The sequence below is a fragment of the Chenopodium album genome, chromosome 10 (assembly GCF_948465745.1).
Source record: "Chenopodium album chromosome 10, dcCheAlbu1.1, whole genome shotgun sequence".
NCBI lineage: Eukaryota > Viridiplantae > Streptophyta > Magnoliopsida > Caryophyllales > Amaranthaceae > Chenopodium > Chenopodium album.
The window spans coordinates 59,784,180-59,801,919 of record NC_137843.1 but is presented as its reverse complement, the minus strand read 5'-3'; the positions used below and the strand labels follow the sequence as shown (position 1 = coordinate 59,801,919).

General features: G+C 34.0%; 2 protein-coding genes across 2 annotated transcripts; one reads left to right on the top strand and one right to left on the bottom strand.

The window, feature by feature from the left end:
* Positions 1-1,445: 1,445 nt before the first annotated feature.
* Positions 1,446-2,488, bottom strand: LOC145564394 (uncharacterized). The gene has a single exon (XM_081624704.1). The coding sequence runs from the start codon at positions 2,486-2,488 to the stop codon at positions 1,685-1,687; it is 804 nt and encodes a 267-aa protein (XP_081480830.1). The 3' UTR covers positions 1,446-1,684.
* Positions 2,489-9,782: 7,294 nt separating this feature from the next.
* On the top strand, positions 9,783-16,654 carry LOC145562749 (DUF21 domain-containing protein At4g14240-like). The gene is made up of 13 exons (XM_081623123.1): positions 9,783-10,164; positions 10,451-10,527; positions 11,271-11,354; positions 11,461-11,574; positions 12,189-12,272; positions 12,442-12,513; positions 13,022-13,089; positions 13,858-13,945; positions 14,287-14,360; positions 14,439-14,808; positions 15,775-15,821; positions 15,919-16,000; positions 16,318-16,654. The coding sequence occupies exons 1-13, from the start codon at positions 9,927-9,929 to the stop codon at positions 16,390-16,392; spliced, it is 1,473 nt and encodes a 490-aa protein (XP_081479249.1). The 5' UTR covers positions 9,783-9,926; the 3' UTR covers positions 16,393-16,654.
* Positions 16,655-17,740: the final 1,086 nt, after the last annotated feature.

Below are 17,740 nucleotides of genomic sequence, written 5' to 3'. Positions count from 1 at the left end.
CAAAATTATATCTATTATTTAACATTTCAAAAAATTAAACAATAAAAACTTAACAAATTGATCAAAATCGAGTAAAAATCAAAGTTATTGGAGAGATGTTCACCTTTTTGAAGGTGTTTTCGGTGAATCTTCTTCGTTCGCCATGGAATTGCAGTAGTTTTTAGAGAGAGAAATTTAGAGTTGAGTGAGAAAAATGAAATGAGGAGAGAGAATTGCAAATGAATTTATTAGATGAAGCTTTATAATTTATGAGAAGAGAGAGAATGATTTAAAATGATTAAAAAAATAAAGTGGCGGTTATTTTTAAAAAAAAAAAAACTGAAAAACGGAACTCCGTTTTTTTTTCTGGGTTGGGCGTGTTTTTTGTTTGGGCTGTGTTTATTGGGCCGCGTGTGGGCTGGAGCATGTAGTTTACTGTGCACCATGGTGCATAGAATACCAATTGGTAATTGAGTACCAATCTATTGTTTTTGGGCTAAATCAGGGTCATGAATTCATGATGCTAGCTAATTACCAACGGCCAACTTAATATTTTCCAATGGTTTGGCCTGATGTGAGTGTTTTCCAATGCACAAAGCGTCAAAGCATAGGCCAGTACCATTTTTTTTAATTTTTTAATTTTTTTATTTTTTTATTTTTACAACAAGCAATCAAGCATTTAAGCATATATACATGTACTTTGTATTTCTATTTCACATTTCACAAAATACGGAAAATAATCCTCGCCCACCCCCCCACCCCCCCAAAAAAAAAAAGAAATAAAGGACACAAAAACTCCATTGGCTTTAAGTTGCGAACCGAGGTTGTTGCCTTTGAGGCTACCATCTAAATTTTAATACTGTATGAATTTTTCAATAGTGCTGATAATTTCCGGTTCTTATTAATCACAACAAAAGAATATTTTATATCTCACAAATAATACCCCTTTGTTGCGAGTAATAAGAACCGGAGATAGTATTTATGTATATATGTTGGGCTAATTCAACTTTAAGACAATGTCATTGAGGATGAAGATATCGAAGGTGTTTGAATATTGTGTTGATGATATATATGATTGAGGACAAAGGGGAAGGGGGTGACTTATCATGGCCTTTTATATTTTTAATTAAATAATTTATTTTCAAGAGATTTTATTCTTTATTTAATTAATAGATTGATTACAGCTAGTCAGTAACGCGTGAAATAAAAGTACAAGTGTATCATGTGCATAAGTAATTAATCATATATATTTTTAATAGTTGAGTATTAATTTAAATAAATGTGTAAGCGTAATTATGACATATCATCGTATGCTTCAAATTTTTGTCGAATGTATTTATCTTCCATAATCCATACATCACTTTATTTGAAAAATGGCATGCACAAGCATGAAATCAAGCTGAATTCAAAGTCAATAAATTGTAATATACTCCAACTTGCATGGTAAGATAAAAGCCCAGGCCATTAATTGATTTTGCTATCACTTGATTAGTAACATGATATCATAAGCATGCAACATAAAACAAAGTACAATGACGTCGTCCAACAATAAAAATTAAAACAAATCGAAAATCAGAAATGAAAGAGAATGAAAGCAATGCAAATCAGATGCAAAATAAAAAAGATCAACATATTAAAGCAGAAAACGTAACAACGAACTAACACACCAAACATCAACATTTTTAATCAAACAATCTCGCAAAAACTACTCATCATTGTCATCGTCGTTGTCGTCGTCGTCGTCCTGATTTTCTTCCACCTTCTCTGCTGCCTCTTCAGCGAGATGATCAGTAAACTGATCATAGCCTTCAGCTAAAGCAAGTCCTCCCAAAATTCCTGCAGCTGCTCCTATAGCAATTCCTGTACCCATTCCTCCAAAACTGCTCTTTTTCTTCTCCTCTAATGGCTGCTGCCCGTACTGCCCTTGATCGTACCCGCCATACCCTTGCTGCCCGTACCCTGCAGAAGGATAGCCTGCAGCTGCAGGCTGTCCATAAGCAGGGGACTCCCCGTAATACTGCGGGGCGCCATAGTCAACGTCCCTAGACGTTGTCATTGGCGCCCCGTGGTGAGGAGGGGGGTAAGGGTTATAACTTTGATATCGCTCACGCACAATGATCTCAAGCTCTAGCTTTCCCTGAGGCCGACCAGAGGAACGCTTGAGCTTGAGCTTGCGCGTGACACTGTTCCCAATGCCTACATCATCCAACACGTCACGTAGATCTAGCTTTGCAGTGCCGATGTGAGGCTTGGTGTCCTCATCGACATCTGCAAAGTGGACAACCTCGATGGTTAGGGTAGCATCGTCTATAGGACCATTTAGAGGGACCTTCAGTGTTTGGTCCCATCTAGGGTTTGTATCACCCTCGTCGTCGGTCCGGGTCGTGACTTTACGATCCGGATCGAACCACATTATGGCGTACGGCTTCGTAGGGCCGTAATGCCAATTGACATTCTTGATATCCTTAGCGGATAATACTGTTACTTCAACCTCGTACCTTGAGGCCATTTGAATCAACACTACACTTATTAAGGAAGATTTTCTTTTTTTTTGTTTGTTTTTGCACTTTGGACATACAATGAAATACTACTATCCTAGTATCTTAAGGACTATGGTATTTATAACATTTCTTTAGGTACCATTTGTCTAAAAATTTTCCCAAAGTACCCTTTTGTCCGTGTTATTTTCGTGGGTGCACGATACTCTAAGCGCATATAGGCAGTATAGCATAGTAGTTAGTAGTTCATTATTAAGGTTCGTTAGTTCATCTTTTCAAATCTTTGGAGTTAACAACTAACAAATTAACAATATAAATATAATCACGTTAAAACTTAAAAGGTTACCATTTTATGTACTTTGTATATATTACAGATATGAATTGTTTGAAATTAGGGAGAGTCCGAGAGATAGTATTTGTTAAATCATATAATCATCATGTTAATCTAAATGATAAATCAACATTATACTATAGACTAATTTCGCAAAAAGAAAAAAAAAAAAAGATTAATTATAATCATAAATTTTTATGTTAGGTTTGAATGTTAAATTATACTCATACTAAAAATGAACGAAATATATCCTCTACGAAAAAAGACGATCTTAATTATTGGGAAACTTAGTACGGTAGATAGCTACATTTTGTTTATTTATTTTTTTAAACAAAATATGTAATATATTGTGTTTAGAATTTGAGTATTGCATAAACGAATAATAATATTTTGAAAAGATTTGTGGCTAAAAGTTACTGTACTATGTATGCTTCTAATTCTTTGTATCTAACAATTATTTCCATTTATCTTTTTGCCCCAGTCTTAAATTCAATATTTGACATTTATACATCAATCAATCAATAACATAATAACAGACACCCATCAATCAATCTATTAACTTGTACTAAAAGCGAATTCTTCCATGACACTTGTCATTATGTTGTGAAAATTTTTTCCGCCTTTTTCGCTTTTTTTTTTTTTTTTTTTTTTTTTTGCAAAATCTTTTAGTAAACTACTTATACCTTATGTATTTTATTTCCAGTTTGACAACCATATTCCATTTATACTCAAATGAAATATTTGAGAATTTTTTTTATATACTTTATATTTTGTAATATTATTATTAAAAAAATCTATCAAACGTGCATTGCACGGGATTTTAACCTAGTAACATAATAACAGACACCAAGAATGACACATGTCATTTATTGGTGTTGTCATTTTCCCTCCAAAACCATCCTTCATCTTCTCTTGCCAAAATAATATTTATATAATATGATTTGTTATCGGTTTTCTTTAATCTTCTATGTGTACGCAATTAACTCAAATTTTATTCTAAATATTATAATTCGTATCTTTTCTTGTCAAAATCTTTTAAAATAATACTCGATTTCCTATTTGGTTATTTTTTGGGTGATCATACTTTTTTTATATAATGAGATGCATTTTATATATAAAAAGAAGAGAGAGAAAGGAAAGAGAAGAGAGAGTAGAGCGTGAGAACAGAGAGAAGAGAAAGAGGAGAGAGAAAAGAGAGAAGCGGCGTGAAAAGAGAGAATTAGGGTTAAGTTAGCTGCCACCCTTTTATACCCTTATTTAATATAAAAAAAAATAATCTTTTTACGACCGCTTTTAGCGGTTGCAAATTTGCGACGGGCACATAATCAATCGCAATTATTGACTTTCGCGACTGTTAAAAGCGGTCGCAACTGGGTTATTTGTATTTTTAATTATTTTATACGCTTTTTTTATTTTTTAAAAAAGTTAAAATATCATTACTTTATTACGACCGGTCGTAGCGGTCGCAAATGGTCGAAATTGCGACCGTCTATAACGGTCGCAATTTGCAACCGGTTTTGTCGGTCGCAAATTGCGACCGTTTCTATAACGGTCGTAAATGTCGCAATTTGCGACCGTTTTTGACGGTCGCAATAGAATTGTTTTAATTTAGAATTATTTTTAACATGTATATTAATTTTAAGAAATTTTTAAATACTTTTGCGACCGTTAAATAGCCTAAAAACGGTCGCAAATCTGCAACCGCCTTAAAAACGGTCGCAAATATTATATTTTGCAACCGTTTTGATGACGGTCGTAATTTGACCGAATTTTAGTAGTGTATTGTGTTGGGAAAAATAAACTAATGTGACTATTTTCTTTTCTCCAAAAAATTGCAAGATCACTTTGAGTATCTGCTGAACTCCATTTCCTCTATTTAATCCCATTTTACCATGTCACATCCCTATTTTGTTTGTTTTTCTTTTTCACTTCGTACGTACCATTGAATTATAGACTAGAGTATCAAACATTATTATTGTTGTTGTAGTAAGTCACGTATTGATTTTAAAACTATTTCAATAATAATAGACAACTTTAATTTATGCAAAATTACATTTTTTGGTTAAATTCGTGCATCGCACGGGCACTAATCTAGTTTGATCTGTCAATTGAATCAACTTGTATTTAAAATTAATTGACATTAGGTTTTAATTCTTAAACTTATACATTCACATGTTAGAGGATGATTTTCTTTTTTTTTTTTTTTTTTTTTGTGGTCAATTACCTATACCGTGTCATTTACGTGGGCTTACATTCCTCTTTTCGTTTTTAAATTTAGAAGAAACGTTTAACGTTTTAAAACGTTTCAATAATGAAATAAAAGCATAATTATATTGTACGGAATATATATTTAAACAAAAAATCAAACACTAATGTCCTTTGGCTTCTCGATGCTATATATCTTGAAGATTAAGTAATTGCCATACATAATACTCCGTACATAACTAATTAAGTACGAGGAAACAAATAAATAAAAAGATGTGCATTCCCACTCACTATTCACATGGTACTCTATTTATTTTTCTTCCTTTTGACCTATCTTCACATGATACATACGACTACACGAGTAGTTTTTTATTTTTATTTTTTTATTATTTTTTTTTTTTTATATAACTAGTAAATCAATTTATCTATCACACCGTCACACACTCACACCATGCAATATCTAATTAGGTTTTGTTCTTATTGACTGAACTGAATTGAACTGAACTGAATTGAGCTGAGCTGAATTGAGCTGAACTGAACTGAACTGAATATTTTATAAGAGAAGGAAATTAGGAGTTGAGCTGAACTGAATTGAGCTGAACTAAATTGAACTGAACTGAATTTCAACGTAAGAGAACAGACCCTTATAAGCTTATGCTAAGGGATCAAATTGTTTCATTATCAGCTTTTTGGACATAATACCTCAAAGTTGCATATAACATTTAACGGAGATAATACTCCATTTATCTTTTTGCACAATCTTAGGCTTTGTTTGTTTGGCTAAAAATTTTGTGGGGAGTCAAAATTATTCCCATGAATTTCATTTTTACTCTCTTGTTTGGTTGACACAAAAAGTGAAAATGGGGGCAATCAAAATTCATGGGAATTTTGACTGCCCACAAAACATGGGAATTCACTTACCTTACCCCCCCTCCCTTGGTAAGTTGAAATTCCCATAAAAATTTACTTCCTCCATTTTTAACCAAACAAATTTGTTGAATTCCCATGATTTTGATGATGGAATTTATTTCCCACAAATTGAAATTTCATGGGAATTTACACTTCCCTAATGAACCAAACGACCCCTTAAATTCAATATATATTAATAGTTATATATATTTTTTGAGGAAATATATTAATAGTTATATAGTTTGTTGTGTAAAGCTTTTTTTTTTTTTTTTTTTTTTTTTTTTTTGCAAAGTTCGTTGTGTAATGTAAAGGGATAAATTGTTGTATAATAGACTTCTCAAGTATCACCACACGTAAGTGTCCCGTATTAATTGGTTGAACAAGAGATAGTTAATCACTTATAAGGCTAAGGGGCTATTCGTCCTATTGCCCTATGGTTTTGGGATGAAATCTCCTTTGATCTTGTGAAGTCGATTATTTCTCTTGGTGATGCGGCCTAGATCTGTATTTAACATGGTACCAGAGCTAAGTTCACGATATGAAACCCTAAATGGCTAAAGTTCACTAGGTCCAGTGTAGGTCGTGAGGGGGAGTGAAGAAGCACTCTAGCCTGAAAAATCACACGAGACAAAGTTAAAAAGGGACTTTATGTGAGGGGGACTGTTGTAGAATAAATCTCTCAAGTATTACCACATGTAAATATCTCACATTGGTTAGTTGAAGAAGAGAATGTTAATCACTTTATAAGGCTAAGGGCATGTTCTCATTGACTGAAATGAGCTGAACTGAACTGAGCTGAACTAAACTAAACTGAAATGAACTGAACTGAGCTGAGCTGAACTGAACTGAAATGAATATTTTATAAGAGAAGGAAATTAGGAGCTAAACTGAATTTCAACATAAGAGAACAAGCCCTAAGAGGTTACTCCTCCTATTGCTATATAGCCCAAACCCATGTTCAACATAGACAGATTGAAAGAACAACAACAAATAAAAGGCTATAATTCTTACTCCCTCCGCCCCTATTTGTTTGCCCCATTGCCAAAATACGGGTCAAACTTTAATAAATTTGATTATTGATTCCTGTTTTTCTATTAAAGGAAGTATAGTCAGGTGATATTTTGTTTGGTTCGTCTCATTATAAATTTAATTAATATCAACTTTTTGTAATATTACGCAAATGAAAATTGAGATATAAATGTTTTATACGTGTTTTGGAGACCGCATAATGTCAAATGAAGCAAAAATAAAGGGAAAAAGGGAGTATAAACATTGCACCGGAATAAAAGAAATAATAAAAACTTGGTAATGTTTTAATTTTTTTTTTTTAAAAAGTGTGTATGTTACTGTCTCCCTAATCCTTAAACTTCTTATTTTTTTGGTGTTTAAAGAGCCACAAATGCGGGGTGAGAATCGATCCCAGGATCTCCTTAAACTCCTTATGAATGTAATATTGTATTAATGTATGTAGATGTTATTTTGCTTTGTTTTGTTCAATAATTATGTATGTCGACATCAAAAGTTATCCATAACATTTTCAAAGTCAAATTATAAACATTATAGATGCCACCTGTCATATGCCTCCACTTACCCACTACAAGTTGGACCTACAAGATCACAACGGCTCAACATCCCACTTGCAAATTGCAATGTAGGGTTTCTGCTCTTGCTAATTCATCGAGAAATAGTTGTAGGACTTGTAGCCCCTATTTGGTAATTAGCGATAAGCTTATCTGATTAACTAGTTGTATTAAATGATTTGACTAGCTAGTCGCATTAGTTATTTTGACTAACTAATTGGTAAAATTAGCCTATTAGTTATAGTTGTTTGTTAGTTGAACACATAAAATAACAATTTAGAAAATTGACAACTTATTTTTACTCTACCAGGGTAAGAAAGGAGGAAGGACAAGAATGTAAATGATTTTTTAGAATAAAATTGTCATCTGACACCTTTTACTTAATTAGCTAATCTTAAAAGCTCTAATTTTTTTTTTAGCTTTTTACAAATTAGCTTATTTGCCTCAATTAACTTATTTAAAAAGTTCTTTTACCAAACGACCAAATTAGATGCTTTATGTAGCCAAACTTCTAACTAGGTCAAATAAGCTTGTTTTAATCAAAACTTTATTTACCAAACATGGCCTTTAGCTAGACATATCAAAATATTTATTGATTTGAAATCAACCTAATAATGTTAGTTTGACTAGAAACTTATATAAATCCACACCACAAGGCTTGAAATTAATCCAAATAAAAGTTGAAATCCAATCTAATCTAAACAAAGTTATTGACTCAAAGTGGATTAAATTGTAATTGACAAATTGGATGTTCGAATCGGAATGAAGAAGTTTGGATCCAAATAAGTGGAACATACGAGGAGTAATTTTTTTTCTTCTTGAATACGAATTAAGGCCCTGTTTGGTTTGATGTAAAATGTTTTCATGGAAAATGAATTTTCCATTTTTTCCCATTTTCCTTTGTTTGGTTTGTTAAGGAGTGGAAAACAATTTTTCAAGGGTGGAAAATTCCATCATTTAATGATGGAAAACATTTTCCTTCCAAAAACAAGGGAAGCCACATTTTCCTCTCTCCTCCTTACCTTTTTTTTTTTACTTCCCTCTCATTCATCCTTACATTTCCACTCTTATTTTTTATTTTTCTTGGACTTTTCTTGTATGCAACCAAACAAAGGAAAACTAATTTGCAATTGTGTTTTTCCTTGAAAATATGTTTTCCATGAAAACTAGTTTTCCATTGAAAATGTTTTACATTAAACCAAACGGGGCCTACATCTCTCTGCTTTTGCATTATTCATATGGAGTATAAATGTTATCTTCGTATTAAAAGGAGTAGAAGTAATACACACTCCTTTCGTTTTTAAATATTTGCTCCATTTCTACTTTTTGCAATATCCATGTGTCCGGTTTTAACTAATTTTTGTGACTTATGCCCTGTTCTCTTCACCTTACAAAAATAATATTAAGTAAAAATAATTTCAGTTCAGTAAAAATAATTACAGTTCAGTAAAATTAAGTTCAGTTCAGTAAAAATAAGTTCAGTTCAGTAAAAATAATTTATGTTCAGCAAAATTAATGTGAATCAAACAGGGCCTTATACATAAGAAAATATATTGTGAGTACTTGTTAGAATCATCTGAATGAATAGATAAGTAATTCTCAATTATTAGAATTTATGCTTATTGATTATTAAAGATATTATTGATCAAAGATTTGTATCGACATACGTGTCTAGGAAAAATGTAGCAAATATTTAAAAATGGAAAGGGTACTACTCTATTCATTTCATTATAGTCGTAACACTTTGACCCACACACCTGCCAATGCACAACTTTAACCATTAATAATTATAATCATATACGTAGTATTATAAACAAGTATACTCCGTATTGTATATAAAGACTAATCCAAAAATAAGTTTCATAATACACCATAATACTCCCTCCGTTTTTTTTATATGCATCACTTTCCTTTTATGGGTGTTTTTTTTTAAATGCATCACTTCCTTATTTGGAAACTTTATACTATATTTTATTATTTCTCTCTCTTACTTTAAACCCCACTTAAATTATTTTATCATTTCTCTTTTCTCTATGGTCCCCACTTATATAATAAAAATATCTATTCTCCCTCATATTCTTTTTCTTTCATGATCCCATCTTACTTATACTATAATAAATTATTCATCCACATACAATATTATATTACCCTTCTAAAACTTCGCGCATCACCAAGTGATGCATATAAAAAAAAAACGGAGGGAGTATGTGTTTTATAAATTACACGGAGTAGTAAGTTACTATATGAGTACGCAAAAGTCACATTGTGGCAATTATTCCGAGACAAACGGAGTAAATCGGAATAAAGATAAAGATCCGGGAGCAGTTGACTTGTGACCACCATATACGCAATTACGATCACTCCTGACCGCAATCACTGCGCCACGCACATTTCAGTGACACACCCAACGAAACACAGAGAGAGATGCATGCGCTTAACTCTCTAGCAATGGCATGGTTCGCCAACACAACGGAGAGCTATTCATTAGCCTCTGAAATCGATTTCGGGACGGTTTCGTGGTTCGTCTATGCCGGTTTATGTGTAGTATTGGTTCTATTTGCTGGTCTTATGTCTGGTTTAACTCTTGGTTTGATGTCTTTTAATCTTGTTGATTTGGAAATTCTTGCTCGTAGTGGTACTCCCAATGAACAACAACAGGCAGGTTAGATAATTCTTTTTTTTTTTTTTTTTTTCCATTTAGTATTACAATTTAATTTTAATATGATTTTGGGCAATTTTTACATCTGGGTTTTGTGGGCGGATGTTAACTAGCTTAGTTGGTTAAAGTCGCGGGGATGGATGGGTATGTGGGTATGATTGTTTTAGATGGTGTGAAATGGGGGTTGGTGTTTAATGATTTCTTCAGTTGTTTATATGATTTTACTTGCTGAAATGGGCAATTTGTTGTAGTTGGTACTGATTATGTTCTGTTTTTTTTGTTTATCCAGCTAGTATTCTTCCTGTTGTTAAAAAGCAGCACCAACTTTTAGTGACATTGCTTCTATGCAATGCGGCTGCCATGGAGGTACATATTTGGATACTAATTCTTTGTATACATAATTGAGAATCTTGATCACTACTTCTGTCTTATTGATTTGTGTAATTTTCCGCCTGAATCTCGGGTTTGCTGCTGCTGTTGTTGATCAACCTCATTATTCTTAATTATTGCTCTTGAGGTGGTTGTTGTTGTCGTCGTCTGTCTTATACTCTTGTTCAATTGTGAACTTTAGCAACAATGTAAATTGTTGCTTAATCTCAAGGTTATATAAAAGTTTGAATAAGATTTTGAGGGGAATGGCAATAGAGTAGTTTATGAATACAATAGTTTGTATGGAAAGAATGTAGACATATACTACATTGGTCTTCCCACAAGAAAATGATTCGTACTAGGATGGCTGGATGGACATGTATATAACAAAAAATCTTCAAAAAAATTTGTTCTAGAATTTTTTCGTACCCCTTTGTTTGTACCTCTTCCCATGATGTGATGCTTGTTGCATACTTGTCTACTTGCATAATGGGTTAGTAAAAACAGGATGTTGTGCTAGGGGATCGTGTCATCAAGTTAGGGGCGGAAGGAAGATGTGTTGCTTGGATGTCTTTTATTGACTCTGCTATGTTGATCTCATCGGCATATTGCTGTACATTATGCTATACGTCTATATAATTTCTAGTAACTAAGAGCTTTACCTGGCTTCAAAGTATTCCGAACTGATTATGTTATCATCTTTCCCCGAATGACTCTTTTGTTCTGATCTTATCCTGCAGACACTTCCTTTATACCTGGACAAGCTTTTTAATCAGTATGTAGCTATCATTTTATCTGTAACATTGGTTCTATCTTTTGGGGAGGTATGTAGCTTTTGACTCTGTTATCCTTCTGTTGTTTCTATTTTCATTCATAAATACTCTCTCAGTTCTCTCAGTAAAGGAAAGTTTGACTTATCTGAATTTTTAGGTTATACCCCAAGCTATATGCACAAGATATGGCCTTGCTGTTGGCGCAAATTTTATATGGATTGTACGCATATTGATGATTGTAACCTATCCAATTTCTTACCCAATTGGAAAGGTAATTTTCTTGCTCAAAATGAAAGCTTAATATAAGGTTACAGTACTTGATACAACGAGAAATGCATCAGACATCTGCTTCTAGACTGGGCTGTATGAGTGGCAGAAGGGAAACCACTCAGGCACTCATCATAAAACTTTAAGCCAGCATTGTTTGGATCAAAGAGTTGATTTTCTGGTGATCTATTCTAACTTTCCCTAGGCTGTAGGATGAGATCAAATTGGGTTTTTATCTTTGGGCATGGAACTTGAGCTCCCTCATATATTTCCTCCCCAGGAATATGCACATATATGTTTCTATGTTCCTACAGTATGTCGATGAGCAAAAAAGGAGGTCAGCAAGCTATATTCATGATCATAAAAATGGCTGGGTGGTTATTTTGTCAAGTTCAGCGAAAGCTGAAAGTCATTTGCACTTAAGCTTCTGGATATGACATTAGCATGCAGTCAAATAATCATTGGTGTGGGGCTAGGAATGGGGTTCTACTGCTACTTGTTAGACAGCATTGTACCACATCCAGTCATACCTAAATTGGCAAATTACATCATACTGTAAATTTAATTTATATGAACTCTTTGTGCTGCGTTTTTTAATAAAATATTCTGCAATTGAAGGTATTGGACTGCTTACTAGGACATAATGAAGCACTCTTCAGGAGAGCTCAACTGAAAGCACTTGTCTCCATTCACGGTGAAGCGGTAACTGACTTTCTATGGAAATGCTTTTCTATATAAGAAAATGCAATAACTTCAATTCCTGGATACCTGTTTTGCTCCTAATGCTGATATTTTCTGTGTTCTTTAGGAATTCTGAAACTGTCTTTGTGGGTGCTTATGCATTATCTGACTAGAACTTATATTCTTTTAGGCTGGAAAGGGAGGCGAGCTTACTCATGATGAGACAACAATTATTAATGGTGCATTAGATTTGACAGAGAAGGTAGCTGCTGAAATAAACTTTTAATTTTGTGTTCTGTCAATTGTTGAGTTTCTTAATGTCTAGTTTAAGTTATGATCCACAGAAGTACCGAATTAAGCTGCTCTCTTCTGAATACTAAAATATCCAAACTGCCTGGATACAGGATGGAATGCCAAATTTGTGGCCATGCTATTGAATTTAACATGTTGTTTTGAGCGTAAAAGAAATTAAGCATTCGGCAAGAGCCTCATTTTCTTGGTTTCTTATTCTATTTGTGTTTCCGGTGGAGATATCCAGTGTTTGCAAGAGCTACTTAATCTGCTGTCCAGTATAATGCCATATTGACATCAAACAGGGCAAACACTGATACTTTTTCAAGGATTGCAATTTTGAGCAATCTTTCTTGTCCACTAATCTATTTACACTTAATATGCTATGAAGATACATAGTTTTCTGCAAGCCTGATATATACTTGGTAACCTTTAATATCATCTAAATCTGGTCCCCACTTTATTTTCTTGCTGAACAGACTGCTGAGGAGGCAATGACACCGATTGAGTCAACTTTCGCCTTGGATGCCAACTCAAAATTAGATTGGTAATGATGTTTATTTTCTCCTTCCTCGTATATAAAATGATTCATATATATTACCCACCCCTGAAAAAGAGTAGGCAAGTTCAATTCATTACTGGTGTTGTTAAGCATGTTTAAGTCATGGGATCATGGAAGAAATTGAACTGTTGAGTACTGCTGTTCTGTTTTATTGCTTCATATATAATTCTGCAATGCTTTTCTTTTCTTTTTTCTTTTTTTAATGCCCAATCACGTAGGTGATGAGTGCATGACCTGAGAAGTGCCTATTATTGGTTAGCTAAAAATTGAAAGTATAAATGTTTATATACTGCTAGTAGATGGAGCATTGGTTTGATGTTATCTAAACATACTTTTTTGAATATTTTGAATGGAGTTTTGGAATGCCTTAGTAGCCAAGATATTCTTAGTTATAAATTGTGTTCACCTCGCCCCCTGTTATCTGCACCTTAGGGAAGCCAACATTGTTTTTATGATGCATCTCACTTCTTTTACTCAACCCAAAGCATCTTAAGTACTCAGCTACGTGTCCACAAAGGAACACAAAATATAGTGGATAATAGTAATGTTGGAATGTGTGACTAGGGAGCTTATGGAAGTTTCATACTTTGTTTCTCGTGTGAGGTGGGAATGTGGGATCTGCCAGTATCTCCTCTTTATTGAATTTATCGGGAGATGAATATTCTGCAGTCTGCTAGTTGCCCCCACTTTAAGAAAAATTGTAGAGATGCTGCTTTGCTTGTTTGTTGATTTGGCCACAATTTCATTTTGTAGGGAAACAATGGGAAAAATACAAGCTCGTGGGCATAGTCGTGTACCTGTTTATTCTGGAAATCCAAAAAACTTCATAGGAATGCTATTGGTGGGTGTCAAAAAGTCCTAGTTTTGAGCTTTTGAATCCCCTTTATCTCAGAATGAACTTCACACTTACTGTTGGCATAGACATTAAGAATGTTGTTGAATGTATAAAAATGGGGATTAGTGTAAAAAGGAAATGTGACCTTTTGGGGGACAATCATTTGGAAAATATGAAGTTCATTATATGGTGGAAGGGCATCTTAAAATGGAAAGTATTTTGTATGCTAAGCGTATCAACTATCAAGTCCTCAAAGTTGTTTTTATTTTTAATTTTTATGTAATGCTTCTTATGCTCTATAACTGGTCTTGAAAAGGAATTTGATTAAACTCTTCTTCAATCCTCAGACTAAAAGTCTACTAACAGTACGACCCGAAACAGATACTCCTGTAAGTGCAGTTTCCATTCGAAATATTCCAAGGTATGGTCTAGAATCTATATATATTGCACTCCTAGTCCATGAATCATTAATGGAGTAATATTCCTACATGTTTTCCAGGGTTCCAGCAGACATGCCTTTGTATGATATATTGAATGAATTTCAGAAAGGTCAGAGTCATATGGCAGCTGTGGTGAAGGGAAGGGCAAAGAGTATTCATAATTTGCGTATCATTGATGAAAAACCTAAGCAGTCAAATGTCACTAATGACAAGTGTGATTTAGCTGCTCCTTTATTGTCCAAGCAAAGTGACAACTGTGAGAGTATTGTGGACATTGAAATAATCCCTAAAACAAGAAACAAGAACGAGCATAATTTACAACATGATTATGCATTACCTAACTCTTCCCGAAATTCAGTAGAAATTTCTAGGGAGGGAGAAGTTATTGGCATTATTACCCTTGAAGATGTTTTTGAAGAGATTTTGCAGGTAGGTATTTACGAAATTTTATACAGTATAACTTTATATTGTTCTTTTTGGATATTTTTTATTTTATTTTATATTAATGTTAAAGAGGACCCTAACTAAACCTCAACAATCACGGTTTCTTAGTCTGGTCTTTGTGAGCCAAGCACTTGAAAGTGAGGGGCAAAGGTAAAAGCACTTGCAGCTGGGGTGGGGGGGGGGGGGGGGGGTGGGGGTGGGGGAGGGAAGGATTCAATCTCGTGACCTCTAGGTTGCAAGGTGAATCCCCAACCAACTGCACTTGCTTGGTAATGAGGAAGTTAGGCTACATGAAAGTATATCAGAAACAGGAAGTGCACCAATTCATACTTTTTGGAAGCATTTTGTCCAAGGGCGGGGCTCCTTGATGGACGACCAGCCATACCTAGGTGCTAAGGATGTACTGTTAGGCCCAGCTACATGAAACAAACATTTAGGACATTATGTTTAATTTGTTCTTATGTGGCAATCAATCTTGGTGTGGATCATTCCCCCCCTCCCCCCCCCCCCCCCCCCCCCCACACACACACCCCTCTTTTCCTATGGTTCTCGATACCTATTGTGTAGCAACTCTGAAGCCAATTTTGGAGTAATATATAGAACCAGCGGCACACCCCCTAGAGCTAATAGCCAGCTGATTAATTTCGTCCTTAAGTGTACACATGGTGTAACCATTTGTCTAAAATGGGTATTGGATTTTGAGATGTGGAGGCAAATATATACTGATTTACCTGAAGTAACCCAGACCTCTGTCTTTTTCTTAGATAAACAGTCTTTAGCTCATGCCATAGAGTGTGTTAACTATAACGTTTAACATACTCCCTTGAATTTCTGCTTTATGCAAAGATTTTTCTTTGATCTTATCCCTTATTTTATTTATTTTTTGAGATTCCCTCTTTCTACACCGAAGCTATCATATTCACTCTCTTCATGTGCTCTTTGGAAATACAGGAGGAGATTGTAGATGAAACAGATGAATATGTTGATGTTCATAAGAGGTATCAGCCATTGTTTCATTGACAATACCAAGCTCAGTTGCAGGTGACTGATTTGGCTATAAAGACTGGCTCTGACAATTTTACTCATTTCATGCAGAATACGTGTTGCTGCAGTTACAGCTGCTTCTTTGGTTGCACGTGCTCCATCTCTTCGGAGGTTAGCTAGCCAAAAGAATGTTGTAAGTATATTGTTTCCCTTCCTCCCCATTTTTTCTTGTTAGCTTAGCTTTGCGTTTATTTGTGAATCATCTCTGTAACTTCAACTGTATTTTTAATGTTTTTGACTCGATTTAGAGAAAAGGTTTTGATGCTCTACTTCCTGTCAAGGATATGCGGTTTCAGAACCTCTAGGGGCACTAGGGCTCTAGGATTCCTATCTCAAAGTTGATCGTAAACATCCAAAAAAAATTGTCCCTTCCTGATAAAAAAAATTCCTATAGTTGTAAAATTGTAAGCTTAGCATAGAAGTTTAATTTCCTTGTGTGGTGTTGCTCAGGGTCAGGGAAGCCACAACAGGCTTAAAAAAGGTGCAAAAAAGACTGATGACGAGATTCATGCTTCAACAAAGTAATTACTGATTATACCCCTGCGCCCCTCTCAATCGAGTTAGTTCGTGAGAAGCGGCGAAATACTGTACTTTGTATCTTTCATTTATGATTCCTATACATGTTAATAAGATCTTGAACTATGCTATGTGTAAGCATCTAGAGGAGAAATGGTGTTGTTCACCTTTGGTTTTGTATCAAGTTATGTACATGACATGTACAATGCACACGCATGTCAGAAACACAGAACGCCAATTATTCATCCAAAACTACTTTTTCCCATCATAATTATCACAGTATATCAAAAGGATTTTTTTGTTGCAAAATGCAAGCTAAGAAAAATTTAGCCTGCAAACAGAGTGATATGTTTAGGGTCTGCTCTCTTCAGCTTAATTTCAGTTCAGCTCCAACCAGTTCAGTTCAGTTCAGTTTAACTCTTAATTTTCTTCTCTCATAGAATATTCATTTCAGCTCAACTCAGTTCAGCTCAAATCAGTTCAGTTTAGTTAAGTTCTGTTTAGTAAATGTGAACAACCCCTAAGTATGTTTGATATCTCTAATTATTGCATATAAATTTTGTTTTGAGATATTAGAGTGATGGAATTTAGTTGAGATAAGCGAATTTTATTGGGTAATGGAGTATGGATCTTTATAATTTGGCAATTGTATTCATTTTAAAGGGAAAATCTAGCAATTTTTACTTTACAACTAGTTGTACCATGTAATGTACAACAAATTAACGCCCTTGGTTGTTTGATGGTAATTAATAGGTCTAGTGCTCGTATAGTCGTATGTGATATGTCTCCAAGTTATTTGACAAATTGACATTGTTACTTGTATTGAATTTTGAGAAAGATTACATGCTTTTATCATAATTAAATCGTAACAACCATAGTACTCGTAACATAAAAGTCACCTTTTTACTTGAGGGTCTCCATTGATCCTTTTGATAAACGATTGATATTTATATAGGAGTAAAATCGTATTATAATAAGCGAATTTTGCACCAAAACACACTAAAAACGGTATTTGAGTAGTTTTAGTCCAAAACTGCTACTTCAAGGCTTATTTGGCATCAATTTTGATTTTCAGTTTTCTGTTTTTTTGAAAACTAAAAACCAAAAACAGAAAACAAGAAAAAGGTGTTTCCACTTTTCTGTTGTCAGTTTTCAAAATTATCATAATTTTAACAAGTTTATATAATTTTGATTCATTATGGGACACATATCATATACTTTTTTAGAAAACAAAAAACCAAAAAACAGAAAACCACAGCGGTGCCAAACGAACCCTCAAATAGCGGTTTTATTCATAAAAAGTAAATATCATATGCACTTATTTGTAATATTGCTACTAGATATTGTTGTTTATCGT

Bases quoted from the DNA above. Each gene is read 5' to 3' on its own strand.
- LOC145564394 (XM_081624704.1), bottom strand. From the start codon at position 2,488: ATGGCCTCAAGGTACGAGGTTGAAGTAACAGTATTATCCGCTAAGGAT.
- LOC145562749 (XM_081623123.1), top strand. From the start codon at position 9,927: ATGCATGCGCTTAACTCTCTAGCAATGGCATGGTTCGCCAACACAACG. The intron at 13,946-14,286 runs GTGGGTGTCAAA...TTCAATCCTCAG, and splicing joins ACTTCATAGGAATGCTATTG to ACTAAAAGTCTACTAACAGT. The intron at 16,001-16,317 runs GTAAGTATATTG...GGTGTTGCTCAG, and splicing joins TAGCTAGCCAAAAGAATGTT to GGTCAGGGAAGCCACAACAG.